Below are 13,802 nucleotides of genomic sequence, written 5' to 3'. Positions count from 1 at the left end.
AAGTTTACATGACTCCAAGGGGACACTGGACAAATTCACAGAGAAGAAAGCCATGAGAATTATTAAATGCAGAAACACAGCTTCTGACTTGGGAAGTCACTGAGCTATGAACTGCATGGAGGGTGTTGTTGGAAGAAGTATCATTTTCTGTATTTGTATTCTCAGGTGTCTGAAGCTGTTGAAGCAAGCTCCTGAGCGAGATGGATCTTTGCTCTCGCTGCGTCCAGTGATGTTAAAATTGCAACCCCTTCCCTTCTAGTAATTGGTTTTACTATTAGGTGTTCACCATGTCCTTTTATAGATGGACTTAAAAGTGTGAAGAAAATTTGCAAAGCTGCAGGCTGTTTTGGGTGAGGTTTTCTTGCTCCTGCGACATTGTTGGGGCTTAAGAAAATGTTTTTAAAACATGTCAAGTTGATAACAAATGGTGCTGTACAGAAGTGACTGGCCATAAGCATTCACACCTTTCATTCTTAACGCCCATAATTAAGAGCAGGGTGTGTTGTCCACAGTGAGGTGGCCAGAGCCACTGGGTGCTTTCCTCCAGCAGTGCTGTATGGTTTGGGTGTGGGTATTCTTACCTGAGGCTTCGTGATACCACAGTGTGAGACAGTGGCGTATTGCCAAGATACCACTGTTTTCTGGGAGGTCTTCTGTGTTGGATCAGATAAGAGGTGCCGCCTTACTACTGTCCTGGAAAGAGGAAATAATTTCTGATTTCAGTTCAAAAGAAAAGAAAAGCAAACCAAGTTCCTGCTTGTGTTGGTGGTAGGTAATGGAACCAGCTTTGTACCCTCCAGGTCTCAGGAGAGAGCCAATCTTCTAGCTTGGGGGACATTGTCAAAATTGTGGGGGGTATTTTTTAAAAAAAAAATCTTTTAAAACTCTTATTGGTTTACAGAGGGATGTTGAAGACAAGTTATACTTTCATTCAAGAGGGAAAGAGGGCTTGATTATGTGGAAGGAAATATAGTCGTTAGTCTCTCCATGCTTGGGGTAATGTTTTCAAGTTGCCTGTGTTTCCAGATAATAAAAATGAATGCAGCGCTGAGAGAGAAACTCAAAAGTTTTTAATCTCCCTCCTCTTTTCTCTTCCACTTCTGGTGCTGATTTTATAAATGGGTTAAAAGTTCCTGATTTTTACAACATAACCATAAACATAATTTAAAATTACTTCTCCCATGGAAGAAATGAAATACAAAATATGATAGCTGGAAAAGTTACATCCTTGGATGTTGGTTAGGTTTTGAATATAAGTGCAGGAGAAGGAAATGTGTGGAAGAGAGTGAGTGGGACCAAGTCTTACTGTGGTACCCGTTATTTATTGGTGCTAGTATTGAACACATACTGTCTGACATTTTTCAAGCTTATGTCACTTATCTGCATATATAGGTGTAAAAGGAATTTAAAACGGAACAGAAGCAGAAAGCTCATAAGATACTTCTAAGATACAACATTGGAACAGCTCTATTCAAATCCAGTTTGTTTTGAAAAAATGGATTTTGACAACCAATAGGAAGGCTTAAGGGTATTGTAATTTTTTAAAATCATGAATGTTAATGAGGAAAAACCAGGGTGTATTTACAACCATTTTTAAAAGTCACTCTGTTGAGCTTCTGGATTTTTTTCAATAAACACATAGAATGAGTACAGTGCTAAATCCATTTCTGGCAATGGTAGCCCTCTGTGCAGGGACCAAGGAAATAATTATAAATGTAAGTGTATTCAAGCAGTTTCTTCTTCTTCATTTAAAGCTACAGGTTAATGAGCATGGGGAAAAAAACCCTTCTTTCAATAATAAGAACTGGGTGAGATCAACTAGGTCTACAACTTAGTGTGATGCAACTATGTTACCTTTAATTATTGCTTTTAAATGCAAAATGTTCTTTTCTTACATACTCATCACAGGGAAAGTTATTTAACTAATTAAAGGTTACTTCAGAGATAGTATTGCTGTTAATTTTTCATTATAGAGGTGCTGATATGAATTGATTAGAAAGGGGGAGGAATGCATAAGAACCAGAATAAAAATGTGGTAAACTGCAGTCCTTAAAGTAATTATAGGTAGCAATTATTGGTAACAGTGTTTTCTGGCAGTCAGGGCCGAACCAGAGTGCAGTGTTTATATAAAGGATATATTGGACTACAGACAAATCTGCTTTAACAGTGACCAACCTAAAGTTATTAACCTTTGCAAAAGAACACTGCTGCAGGAAAACAATTGACCTGTTGGTCTAAATAAAGATTTTGGTATGCTGATTTGAATCATGATTAGGACTAATGATTTTTAAAACATTGTTTTAATTCATCTACCCTGTTTGCTCTGTGCATTCGATTCGAGCCGTTTCCTAGTGACTGCTTTTGTGTCTGTATGAAAGATAGGATAAAGTTTACAACATCACCTAACTAAAGAATATCTCTGAATATCATGGTCTTTCCATCCCTGAAATAGCTTAGGACTACTGGGAAATTTTATTTGTAGGCTCTTAGTTTTAACAAGGCTGGTACAACTGGTGAAAGACTTAACAGTTAGAAAATGTAGAAAAGCAGCAGACTAATGAACCATGAAAACAGTACCTTGCTTTAATTTGTGTTAACTTTTTAATTCCGTAGTTGGAAGAAGGGGAAGAATAGTTCCCCATTCCTGAAAAAGCGTGTTCATGTTTACGTGTTGTTAATCAAGCTGTACGCTCTGCCTTAACTGCTCTGTTTTCTCTTAGGAGTGCAGGACTAAAGCTGTTTCCACTGAGATGAGCTGAATTTGTTTGGTTTCAGGGACTGTGCCATTCCCATGTTGTTCTGCCTGTGGGCATGCTGGACTAAGCCCGTTAAAAGCCCGTTTTCAAGGTGTTTTTTTTATATGCAAGCACATACCAGCTTTGAAAACATACTCAGCAGCAGCAACAGCTCCCTATTGCAAAAGATAAAACATAAAGTCTAAACCCAAATGGACACTAGGAATCCTTTATGTGTCTCTGAATTACTTTCATCTCTTCATCGCTCCATTAATTGATATCCCCACAGACCATGTAGTGCTCTCTCAGCTTCCCTTACGTTTGGGTTTGTTCTGCCAATTGCCTGGTATTGTCAGATAATTGGAGTGGAAATGATAAACGAAAGCGGTGTTACTGAGCTGCCAAGTCTCCTCACTTGGCAGCTGGTGGGTGCTGCTGGTAATTGTTACCAAAAGTGTAATTGCTCTGGGCTCTGCCTCCCATTTCAACAAAGCAGCCTGGTATTCCTCCTCCGAGACATCTGATACTTGCCTTTCCTCGGATGTCTCTGGCGGAAGACAACTTATGAAGTAAATCCAACCCGGTGCTGAGGTTGGGGAACACGTGGCCTGGGTGCTCTCTTGTAGCATCGCCCCGTGGGGTGGCCTCCTGCTCCCCAAAGCCAGTGCCACCATCACGTGTGTCTGGTGGCCAGGGGACAGAGCAGCCCCTTTGAAAGTTAATTGCATGAGTTTTACTGCTTTCTCGTAAAAGCAAGAAAGCTGCTTTTCTTGTAGTAGGGTACATGAGAAGCAATAAGCACCGCCTTCTTTTCTGCACGACGGTAAAAATTTCAAGCTTGCTTCCTGGCTAACATCAAGGCTTCAGCTGTAGACTGCTCGTTTCACCCTGCTTAGTAATTGCAGCAACACTAGCAACCAGGTGATCGGCTTTACAAGTCTGGCATGCTATGAAGGACGATCCAGCAGCCAGTGACATTTTATGGATGGACTGAATATTTTCATGAAGCCATAAGAAATGGAAAGGAGGCTGAGGGGAGGACACAAACCAGCTGCTGTATGCCTCTGGTTTCCACAGTCACTGCACCAGAATAGAGTGCAGACTGTTATCTAGTGTAATGATATCACATGTTAAGCGGCATCTGATTAAATTTCTGAGGCTTTTTACGTATTAATAGTAGACTCCGATTATTTTTGATTTGTTTGGTGTGTGTTTGTTTTTTTGCTGAGGTAGAGGAGGAACAGGTGCAGCCATCTGAAGTTATAATAGCCAGTCAAAAAAGCCATGGTCAAAGAGATTTAAGTCTTTCTGTGCTCTGGTTAATATGGCAGCCTGGCAACATCAAACCATGAGTGCTCACAGCTGCTCTGGGCTCCCACTTGAGCACTGTGTCTGCTCTTTGTCTCTTTAGCTTATTCTTTGCTTCAACCCTCCTTTGCTTTTACTGCTGGTTGCTTTCTTGCCACCTCCTATTCTTAGCCTTTTCTTAATGTACAGCTCTTTTGCTCTCTGTCCTGCCTTTTTCTAAGTCCTCATCAGTATTCTCCAAACCCAGTATGTGCTTGCACTGTGCCTCTGTGTCTTGGGTTTTATTTTATTTTGTCATGTGTCTGGGTGCCTGCAAGCTTTAAAGGTTTGCGAGCATATCTTGCTTTTTTGGCCCCTGTTCCGCATACCAAGGTGTAATGTAGATATCTCTTTTTGCAGTGTGGCATTTTAAAATTCAGTTGGATTAGGTATCATTTCTTCTTTTGATGTAGGGAAATCCAAAGAATAAATAAATTATAATGGCACTACTTGGCGCTTAAGGAGTGCTTTCCCTCTTCAAAGTGCTCTGTGCACATGATTTCTTTATTTATACTGTTAATTATATTAGTACTTGTAAGGAAAAAGTTCCTTAAATTGTCATTGATAAAAGTGTACTTAACAGGATAGGAATTCAGTGCTTAAATTGTAGGAGATAATTTGTCCACTGAGGTACAGTGCCTTGGAGAAGATGTAAGGTGGACTTACAGCAGTTCTGTAAGTGTCTACGGAAAAGTCTAGCTTTGTGGTTAAAACAGGAACACCTAGGAGCTTCAAAGTGTTCTTGCAAATGTTGGATGAATACTAACTAATCCTTACAGCATGCAGGACAGGTAGGTGGGATCCTCGTTTTGCAGCTGGGTGATCAGTATCTCAGTTCCTATCTGCAGACTGATTTGAGAGCCTTTCTTGTAATACTGGGGCTTCCACGTTACTTGTGAACATGTTCTCCTAGCTTGGGTGGACCAAGATCTCACGGTTAGCTAGGGGCAAAACTGGGAAGAACATTCTTAAGCTGTTGTCCCATGTTTGGTTGCCTTAGCAATAGTCACATTTGAAATGAAAGAAACAAAAAAGAATAATTAAGAATAATTAAAATGACTAGCAGTCTGCATTCTCCAGGTCATAAGAGCTCTAAATAACACAGCAACAAATCTTTCTATGCTTTCCTGTATTAGCAGCTGTCAGCTACACACTTCCATGTAAACAGGGAACACGTTAAAATTAGTTTGAAATGTGATCCTGAAATAGTCAGCACTCAGGAATACAACCAAAAGTAATTCTGCAGTAACTTCCCCGTTCTTTTATGTATTTCCACCATGTATATGAAGTACATGTGCAGCTTTTCTCTCCCATCTCAAAGGAATTAAATGGCCTTGCACTTCAAATGACTCATAGCTAGAGCATTGCGCTGTGCTCAGTTTACTGTGACTGTAATATTTAGACATTTGGTAGCATTACAGAGAATAAAGCCTCCACCTTTGTATGGAGAAATCAGTAAACATAATTGTCACCAGACTTTTCAAATCTGAGTTTAGGTCTGTTGCTCTCTAGCCAGGAATCTTAAGCTAAATGTTCAACTGTCAAAAGAGCTGAACGCTGTGAACTGCATGGAAGACTTTCACATCCAAAAAATCAGGTAGTAGTTTCTTGACTATTAACTAGGTTCTGAATTCTTAAAACCTCTGCAGACACGTGTCGGTTTTGATCTGATACCTGGCAAATGTAAATCACTGATGCATGCCGATGCTTCCAAGCGTCTTCTGTGTGGATTTAGAAAAAGCTGATTTGAGTCCAGCCTGCTTAGACTATAATAAGAAATAGGGGAGGGTGAAGGCCAAAGAGAAGGTTTTCTTATCAGAAACGTGGGCTTTTAAGTCTCAAAATGTGAGTGAGAGTGGCTCTGTGCTGACCTCTTGCCATGTGAGTGCTTTGGCCGTTATTCCACCATGGAAATTTAATAATTTTTTTATATATATACAAAGGAGAGGGGCTGCAGGTAAAGGTTTAGGAGAGCCAAGTGGTGAGGCAGGTAATTTGCTGTCTTCCTTCCTGCTCCCTGTGCCCAGTGCTTCCCCCGTGGCTGCTTCTGAGGCAGCAGCCTCACCCTGCAGTGAGCTGCCTGTTCTAAAATGCAGATTGCTTTTCACTGCTGACATCGTTGTCGTGCACATTTTCTCCTCTGCCACCCACTGCTTTGGGATTCTCCTTCCAGCTGGGAACAAACAAGTGAAGGAATAAATCAATAGATACATCTAACAAATGGTGTCGTAAACAGATTCAACGGCACTTTTTGCCAGTGGAAAAGGTGTTTGGAGTTCTTGGTGTTGTCGTGGATTTAGGAATCTTAGGATGGATCTAAGTGTGACAAAGCTTTGTGAAAGAGAGTAGAATGAGTTAACTCGGATGTGTGTTAGCTAAAGCTTGGCAGAAACATAACTTAACCTGAATTTATTCTGTAACTGTACTGTAAATCTGCTGGCAGAGATGGAGTCAAGGTTTCTGTTCTACTGCCACAGCCATGTGGATGTGAGAGGAGAACCAACTGTTACAACCCAAGCAGAAATTACCATCTTTCTTTGACTTGTTGATACCTTACCCCAAGGGGCTGCATGCTTACTGCCACCTCTTGCTGTTATTAAGCTTTGTGTTGCCACCTTCGTTCCATTAACAGAGAATCTCCCTAAATCTCTGCTGCTGCCGGGGTGTTTGTTCCCCTTGCATAAGCTTTGCCGCCAGAGAAGAGCACGGTTTGATATGAACGAAACACTTTTGTAAATCAGCAAAGAGACACAAGGATTTGTTCGCAGTATTTCTGGTTATCCCACTGTTTGCAGGTTTGCGTTCTTTATCCAGCATTGTAGAGTAAGCCGGTTTGTTTTGACAAAGAGCACTGTTTCAGAGGGGACGCAGCCGGCCTTTTCTGCTCGGCAGTCGGCCCTGAATGCAGGATGGGTCAAAGAGGAGAGAGCCTCTACCACCTCTTGCAGTCACGCAGCTGTGGTGAAACCTCCGAGTCGCCTCTTTCCGTGGCTTGCGCGAGCTGGCTTGTAGTACATCACATTGACTTCTCAAAGAGCACAGCACCCGACAGCTCCTGAGCAAGTGGCCAGATTTTTCAAGATTTTTTTGCTCTCATTAAGCAGTCTAATGGGCCTTTAAGGCACATTGCAGTGTTTTATCGTTATGCTTACCAGTTTGAGCAGTTAGCCCTAAATGTGTTCGTAGTAATAAACTGTTAATCATCTTTTCATGTCTTCATTTCCCTAACTCGTACTTTACACCGTGAGTAAATTGACTTATTGGAGTAAATCACTATATTGTGTAAATGAGTAGCAAAGTCTGGTTGTCTTTCAAATCAATTAGAAATGAAATTTAATGACTTGAATAGCGGCTGGCTGTACTACATAGGAAAATTTCCTGTGTGGCATAAATTTAGCCTAGTAGTACGCACAGCGGTTGTCTAATGGAAAAGAGTTTTTCAGGTCAGAAATTGATCTTCCTCTTTCCATTTTCTTTTGGTGACTTTAACTGAAGGCTTTGAAAAACAGATAAATATGAATGCAGCAATTGTATAATTTGGATGAGCTCAGTATGTAGTTACTGGTTGCTTTTTTTAAATGGCCGGAGAAAGGATGCTTGGCACGGGTGGAGTGGCACTGCAGAGGAGATGAGTGCAGACAAGATGTTTTCGTAGGGAGGGTGGTGACAGGCAGGCTTGGCTGCTTCACTGGGATGCTGCTGATGCTGTTTGATACCAGGATGGCTGGAAGTTAGTGTTCAGGAGTAAAGAGAAAGGCGGCTTTGTTTCCCAAGCATCCTACTGAAAGTAATGAGTCCCAAGTGGTGGCTCAAACGTTGGAGATGCTGGTGGGAGGGAGGGAGAAGTCTGGCAAGCATCCAAGCAACTGGATGAGGGCCTGAGCTGCCTTATGAAAGCACGGTGGTGGCGTGGGATCATGACCTCGGTGTGGAGGGAATGGAAGGGGGTCAAGTAGGGGTGGTGAAAACCCTTGCTAATTAGCTGTGGGTGTTCCAGTCGGGTGCACTGATCGAGTGGTGGCGACAGCTACTTCCAATTCTGTTGGACTGTCTGCTCCATCAGAGTCCCCTTCGTGACATTTTGGAATCAATGTGAGCAGGTGGAGCCTGTTCATACCTGGCCATGCATTTAGCATTTTTGACTAAATCAGTTTAATTGCATCTTAGGCTCTTCAGACCTTTCCTTCCATCTTATAGCCTAATGTGATGAGCACAGTTTACATCATGGTTTTGACATGAGAACATTTTCTTACTGTGAACCTGCAGACTCACAAATTTTTGAAGGTTACGTTCAACAGCTCGTTTGGATTCAAGCATGTCCATGTTCACCTGCATTCTCCATCAGCTCATGGGTGCTGAGTGGGGCCACAGCTGCCCGGCCAGGGGCAGGTTAGCCTCAGAGCTGGCTTAGCTCCTAAGCTGTGACCATAGCAGTAGCCGCAGTTTGCGCAGTCGGAACTTGATTATGGAGGGGTTTCCCAGAGATGCTGTAATCACATTTTAATTTTGACACCAATTGAGATTATCAGAGGTTATGTCCTATCGACTATCGTACCGTTGGAGTTGATTATTTGTTGTGCAAGGCCTTGTCTTTCAACTGCGTGTTTGAAGTTACTGAGTGAACAGTACCGAAGTTGTGCCTGATAAGTGTGTGGGAGGGAGGGGTGGTCTGTTGCAGACTTTACTCTTCCATTTTGTCTCTATTGATCTATTTGAGCCATTTGCTGTTGGGTAAAATAGCACATGCTTTGTGCTGTATGGGTCTAATTTAAAACTTACGTTTTTTTGCAGAATAACACAATTTGGAAGCCAGATTCTTGCCAAGACTGCCGTTGCCATAGCAATATTGTCACCTGTGAACCTACTGTCTGCAAACACCCTCAGTGTGACTTTCCGAAGGTAAGGGGCTGCAGCTCTCCAGGTGCCAGCTGACCCATTCTGTGTGGTGGTAGAAATGCCAGGTCACTCTGGAGTTCCTACCCTTCCCCAGCTGTAAACCCCTGGAATAGTTACATGTCAAAATGCTCATTGGGGTCCGCCACCCTGTGTTGCACATAAAGGTATGGTGGGAGCAGTTGAGGTAACAGTCCCTGTTGAAGCAAAGCTCCCCTTGTATTAGGAGAGACACAAACAGAGGATGCAGCATGAGGTGTTTCCCTGGAGGGACTGGCAGAGGTGCACTGGTTGGTTATCTTTGTACACTGTGGTGACAGCTGCACTGTCAACCTCCTGGTCTGATTCACAGCAGGATTTGTGGGAAGCAGTGAAATCCCATTTCTCTTCCCAGGGTGTGCGTGACTGCCCAGGGTCAGGCACAGCCTCTGCGCCCTTTCACTTCTCATTGATGCAAGCCTGTGCAAGAAACACGAAAGCAAAACCCAGTGTGTGAAACTGTTGTCTCCTTCGCCACACTACAGCCAGAGGCTTGGTGTTGGAACAGCTTGCAGGCTGTCTGTGCTCCCGGGGCAGTCTGGTCCCCAAAGGAAGCACCTGAACTGGGTTCAGACCTCCCAGCATGAGCCCAGCTTCCAGTCATACTCCATTTGGACCTGGGGCTGGGTCTCCCCCGAACATGCAGATGGACGCTTTCCGCTCTGACGAACAATAACAGAGCTAAGATTGTCTTTCAGTTTCTTTTGCCTTGTGAGGGTTGTTGAGCTTTCCTTGTCTCCCATTTATCTTTTTCTATCTGAGCCCTCATTAATGGTTACAGCTAATTGGCCATGGAATTGCTCTTGCATTAGCATCTGGATTACTGGGGTAGTATGCGTGAATGGCAATGTAAATTAGTGTTTTAAAGAGGCACTGCCAATATAATTATATGGCTTTATGAAGGAGGTTAAAGTGTTTTCCAATATGACAGCATTAACAAGGCAATAATTTTGTTTCTTACCGGTTTTCCCCATTATTTCTGTGTATTGATCAAAGCAAGACTCAGATGTTAGGATTCTTTGGCAAAAGAGGAGAGAAATTAAAAAAAAAAAAAAAAAGGAGTGCTGTCATGGCACACCCCATAATGAGTGGGCTAGGTAAGATGTTAATTTTAAAAAATTGGATAAATGAAAAGGTGACAACTTTAAAGCTCATAAAGGGAAATAGATTTACAGCATGAAATGAACGTGTGACTCCTTGACATGAGTAATCTTCAAGACAAAGAGTTTAAGTGTTCCATAAAGGTCTGGCCATTTAAATGTTGCAAAGGATCATCAAGGATCTCAGAAGTAAAAAATGCTGTCGTGCTTCAAGCATAAACCAACCACTGATGAACAAGGTCAGAAATCGCCATCCCTCTCCATGGTTTATTCCTTATTTGCATATTATGAGATTTATGCTAATATTGCTGATCTTGTTTACAACAACAAGGCATAAACAAAGCCAGGCAGTCTTTGCAAAAAACATTCCCAGTGGTATTCTAAACGTTTGTATGTAAAACCTACTGCTGTACATCCCGAATGTTTTGAGTAGGTAGAAAATCGGGAAATGTTATTTCTGTGTGTGAACCAAAACAAACCAACAACCAAAAACAATTTCTCCACAGCAGGTTCACAGTTGAATAGGGTTTCATGGTTTAAGGTAAATGGAATACTAATTTTGTTTCCCACCTTCTAAAAAAACAGGGCATTGAAGGAAACCTTGGAAGTGAGAAACTTTTTGCGGTCTGAAAAATCAAAATGTTTCTTTTTAGAAAACAGAAAGAAAACTTGTGACATTTCAAATTATTCTAGTCACTTTTATCATACAAATAGAAGGTGAAAGGGAAGAGAATTTTTTGGCATCACAGTGTCTTCATTTTTTATTATAGCAAAACAAATAATAACTCCCTTTTGAGCAGGAATCCCTTAGATGTTGGTCGTACCCTTTAAAAGTGGAAAGGATAGAGTATGCCTCCTGAGAAACACCTTTGCAATAGTTTGAGGAAGGTGACTCATGGATAAAATTTTTCTACATTTCATTTCCCAAACCTGACATGTTTTCTGTTTTCTCCCTCTCCAGATAACCTGCTCACATCAGTAAAATTTTTTGGCCTTTTTTTGTTATAGGCTGTAGGAGGCAAATGCTGAGATCTGCGGTGCCTCGGGTGGTGCCAGGGGCCCTCATCTGCACACTTGCCACCAGTGACAGACACCCTTACAAAATGAAGTCCTCCCGCAGCTATCGCTGTCCTGTCTGTGGGGTGCTGTGCCAGGCCTGGGGTGTTTAATGTGTAGCTGGGAGGAGCGTGAAAGCATGGCTGTGGAGCCGTTTTCAGTGACGGGAGTCCATTATCCTTCCCAGTGTTGGCTGATGCCTTTACTGATGTGTTTCGCCTTTCATCTGATGAGTTGTTTCCATCAGCATCATCTTTCTCTCTGCTGCCAAACAGGACATAGCAAGTTGTTGGCTTGCTAAGCCCTTGGGACACACAAAGCAAAGTGGTAGCAGCATCGTCCGACTGTGCTGTGGTTTGAAGTGGTCGGTAGTTTTCAGTTAATTTGAAAGAAGAGTTATTTAAAAAAAAGTGGTGGTTATTAAGCCAAAGAAGTACAGTTAATGGATGCACATTCATTCTGCCTGCCAGTTGCACTTCTGGTGTGGTGAAATGTTAGACTGAGATCAATCCTGTACATGTAGAAAACTATGGAAAAAATTACATCTGGACCATGTTTCTCAGAGGGCCTTCAGTGAGTAATCTTGGGGGTTTTTTTGGTCTTGAATAACCGCTTTCTATTCTTCATTCTTGTTTGAAAACTAGTTCAACTGGAGACTTCCTAATTGTGTCGTTAGGGGGGTGAATTCTCCTACTATTGTTTTGATGGTAAAATGTCAAATACAGCAAACTGATGTACCACCTCTCAACAAAGGGATCTGGTGTAGCAGCATTATATGTTTAACATAATACATTTGCTCTCCAAACTGAGAGCACCTGGCCCAGTAAGACTCCTTGTCTTTACCATCATGTCGAAGTCTCTATTTCACGTGAACTGCTTATTGGATTCTTGTATCTTTTTAGGGAGAAGTGCTCCAAATAGTCTCCAAGAAGTGCTGCCCTGAGTGTGCCTCCCGAGCTGAAGGATTTTGCCAGCATGAAGGGCAGATCCACAGCGTGAGTGCTATGTCATATTCCTTGGCAGGGACAATCCTTTCTGTTTTTTAGCTCTCTGTTTCATGTCAGTGAAGGATGCTTAGCTGACGTCCAGGAGAAGGATAGTTCATTGGGCTTATATTCTGCCGCTGTCAGATAATTTAATATAACCTGACTTTGGTCAGCATGGTTTGCAAAAAGGGAATGTGTTGCTGAGCAATCATGTGTCCTGCTTGGCTTAAGGGCAGAAAGTTTCCCACTCATTCATTCACTTTGCTGTTTCTGTGGATGATTGAGACAATATAGTAATGTTAGGAGGGGAGCAAAGCACGGCAAACTTGACATATTAGCTATCTGGAAAGAAGGCTTTTCTCTCAGCAGCCATCTATGCTGGTAGAGATTGATTGCTGTTGTGCGACCCAGGTTATGTATTTTGTAATCCTGAATTATTCAAGAAGCAGGTTCCAGGATGTGGTTTCACCTAGGAGGGCTGAAAGGCCAAAACAATAAGAGTAAGTGTCTACAGATAAGAAAAAAAAAAGATTTATGGCTAGTAGTTAATGAATCATGTTGAACAATAGGCAAACGTAGAAAAATGGCTTAACAGTGAACCCAAGTCCTATGTCTGGTCTCTTACAGACTTTTCTGTTTGACAAGAGGCAAGTCAGGTCCAAATCTTAAGAAATATGGTAAAATACCCAGATACATTTGAATATTTGGACCTTATATTCTATACCTGAGATGGATGTTCTAACCCTCTGTTTCAGCATGGGCATGACCAGCAAGCATCCTGTTACAAGCTAGATGAAGACTGGGATAGAAGGGATAGCACGTCTAGCCTCTTCTCATATTTCTTTGTGCCTGTGATTTGGGTGATACTGTATTAGATCATATTACATTATATTTCTTCTTGTTGCTGTTGCTGCATTTTGCTGTGTTGTACTCTTGCTGCAGCTTCTGTCTTTTGGCTCTCTGTAAGCCTGTTCTTTGGAATGCAAGTCAGATGAATAAGTAGGCATCCCCACAGGGATTACAGACACATTTGTCTATAGTCATATGTCACACCCCAATTCCACTGTAAGGCGGTCATGAAACAATTTTTTTTTGGCAGTGCAAAGTCTCATCCTGATGGTTGGCACAGATTCCCTGAAGGGAAAAGTTTTCTCTTTTGTCAGTAAGCCACTGTAATGCTTTACGACTTGACCTTCATTCGGCAAGTATCTACCTAGCAGCCCTGGCCTATGTGATAGCTCCATTGAAGAAAATCTGTACCCTCTATCTGGCCAGAGCTTTTTTTAGTCCCTGCCTAAGTCAATATTCCATGTTTTGTAAAAATTAACATTCTCTGTTTGTTGGAGAGCGTTGCAATATACCAACGTGTTTCTTCTTGGGGCCAATTTTTCCTTGCCATGCCTCAGGGTAGAGATACTTGTTTCTGCCATTAACAAATATGCAAACCTAATGAGATTTTACTCATAGTGATGGGGCAGATGATGTTCACCTGACCACCTTGTGGTCAAGTGCATGTTGAGGCCCATGTTAAATATTTCTCTAAAGAAAACGGTCTCTAAATTTAGAGTTCGCCTTACAGAAACTGTAGTGGAGAGGGGGTGTATCCAGTAGCCTGGGTCTTTGCAGTGGGTTGCTGCTGAATGCCG

General features: G+C 42.1%; 1 protein-coding gene across 1 annotated transcript in view; it reads left to right on the top strand.

The window, feature by feature from the left end:
• The window catches only part of FRAS1 (Fraser extracellular matrix complex subunit 1), a 173,862-nt gene that overhangs the window by 53,509 nt on the left and 106,551 nt on the right, over positions 1-13,802 (top strand). Inside the window, exons 3-4 of the mRNA XM_080407940.1 lie at positions 8,874-8,981; positions 12,073-12,165. Coding sequence (XP_080264066.1) covers positions 8,874-8,981; positions 12,073-12,165 — 201 coding nt within the window. The remainder of the gene's footprint in view (positions 1-8,873; positions 8,982-12,072; positions 12,166-13,802) is intronic.

Source organism: Falco punctatus, assembly GCF_963210335.1.
Source record: "Falco punctatus genome assembly, chromosome: 1".
Lineage (NCBI taxonomy): Eukaryota > Metazoa > Chordata > Aves > Falconiformes > Falconidae > Falco > Falco punctatus.
The sequence above is the reverse complement of the archived record's forward strand: the minus strand, read 5'-3'. Positions and strand labels throughout refer to the sequence as shown.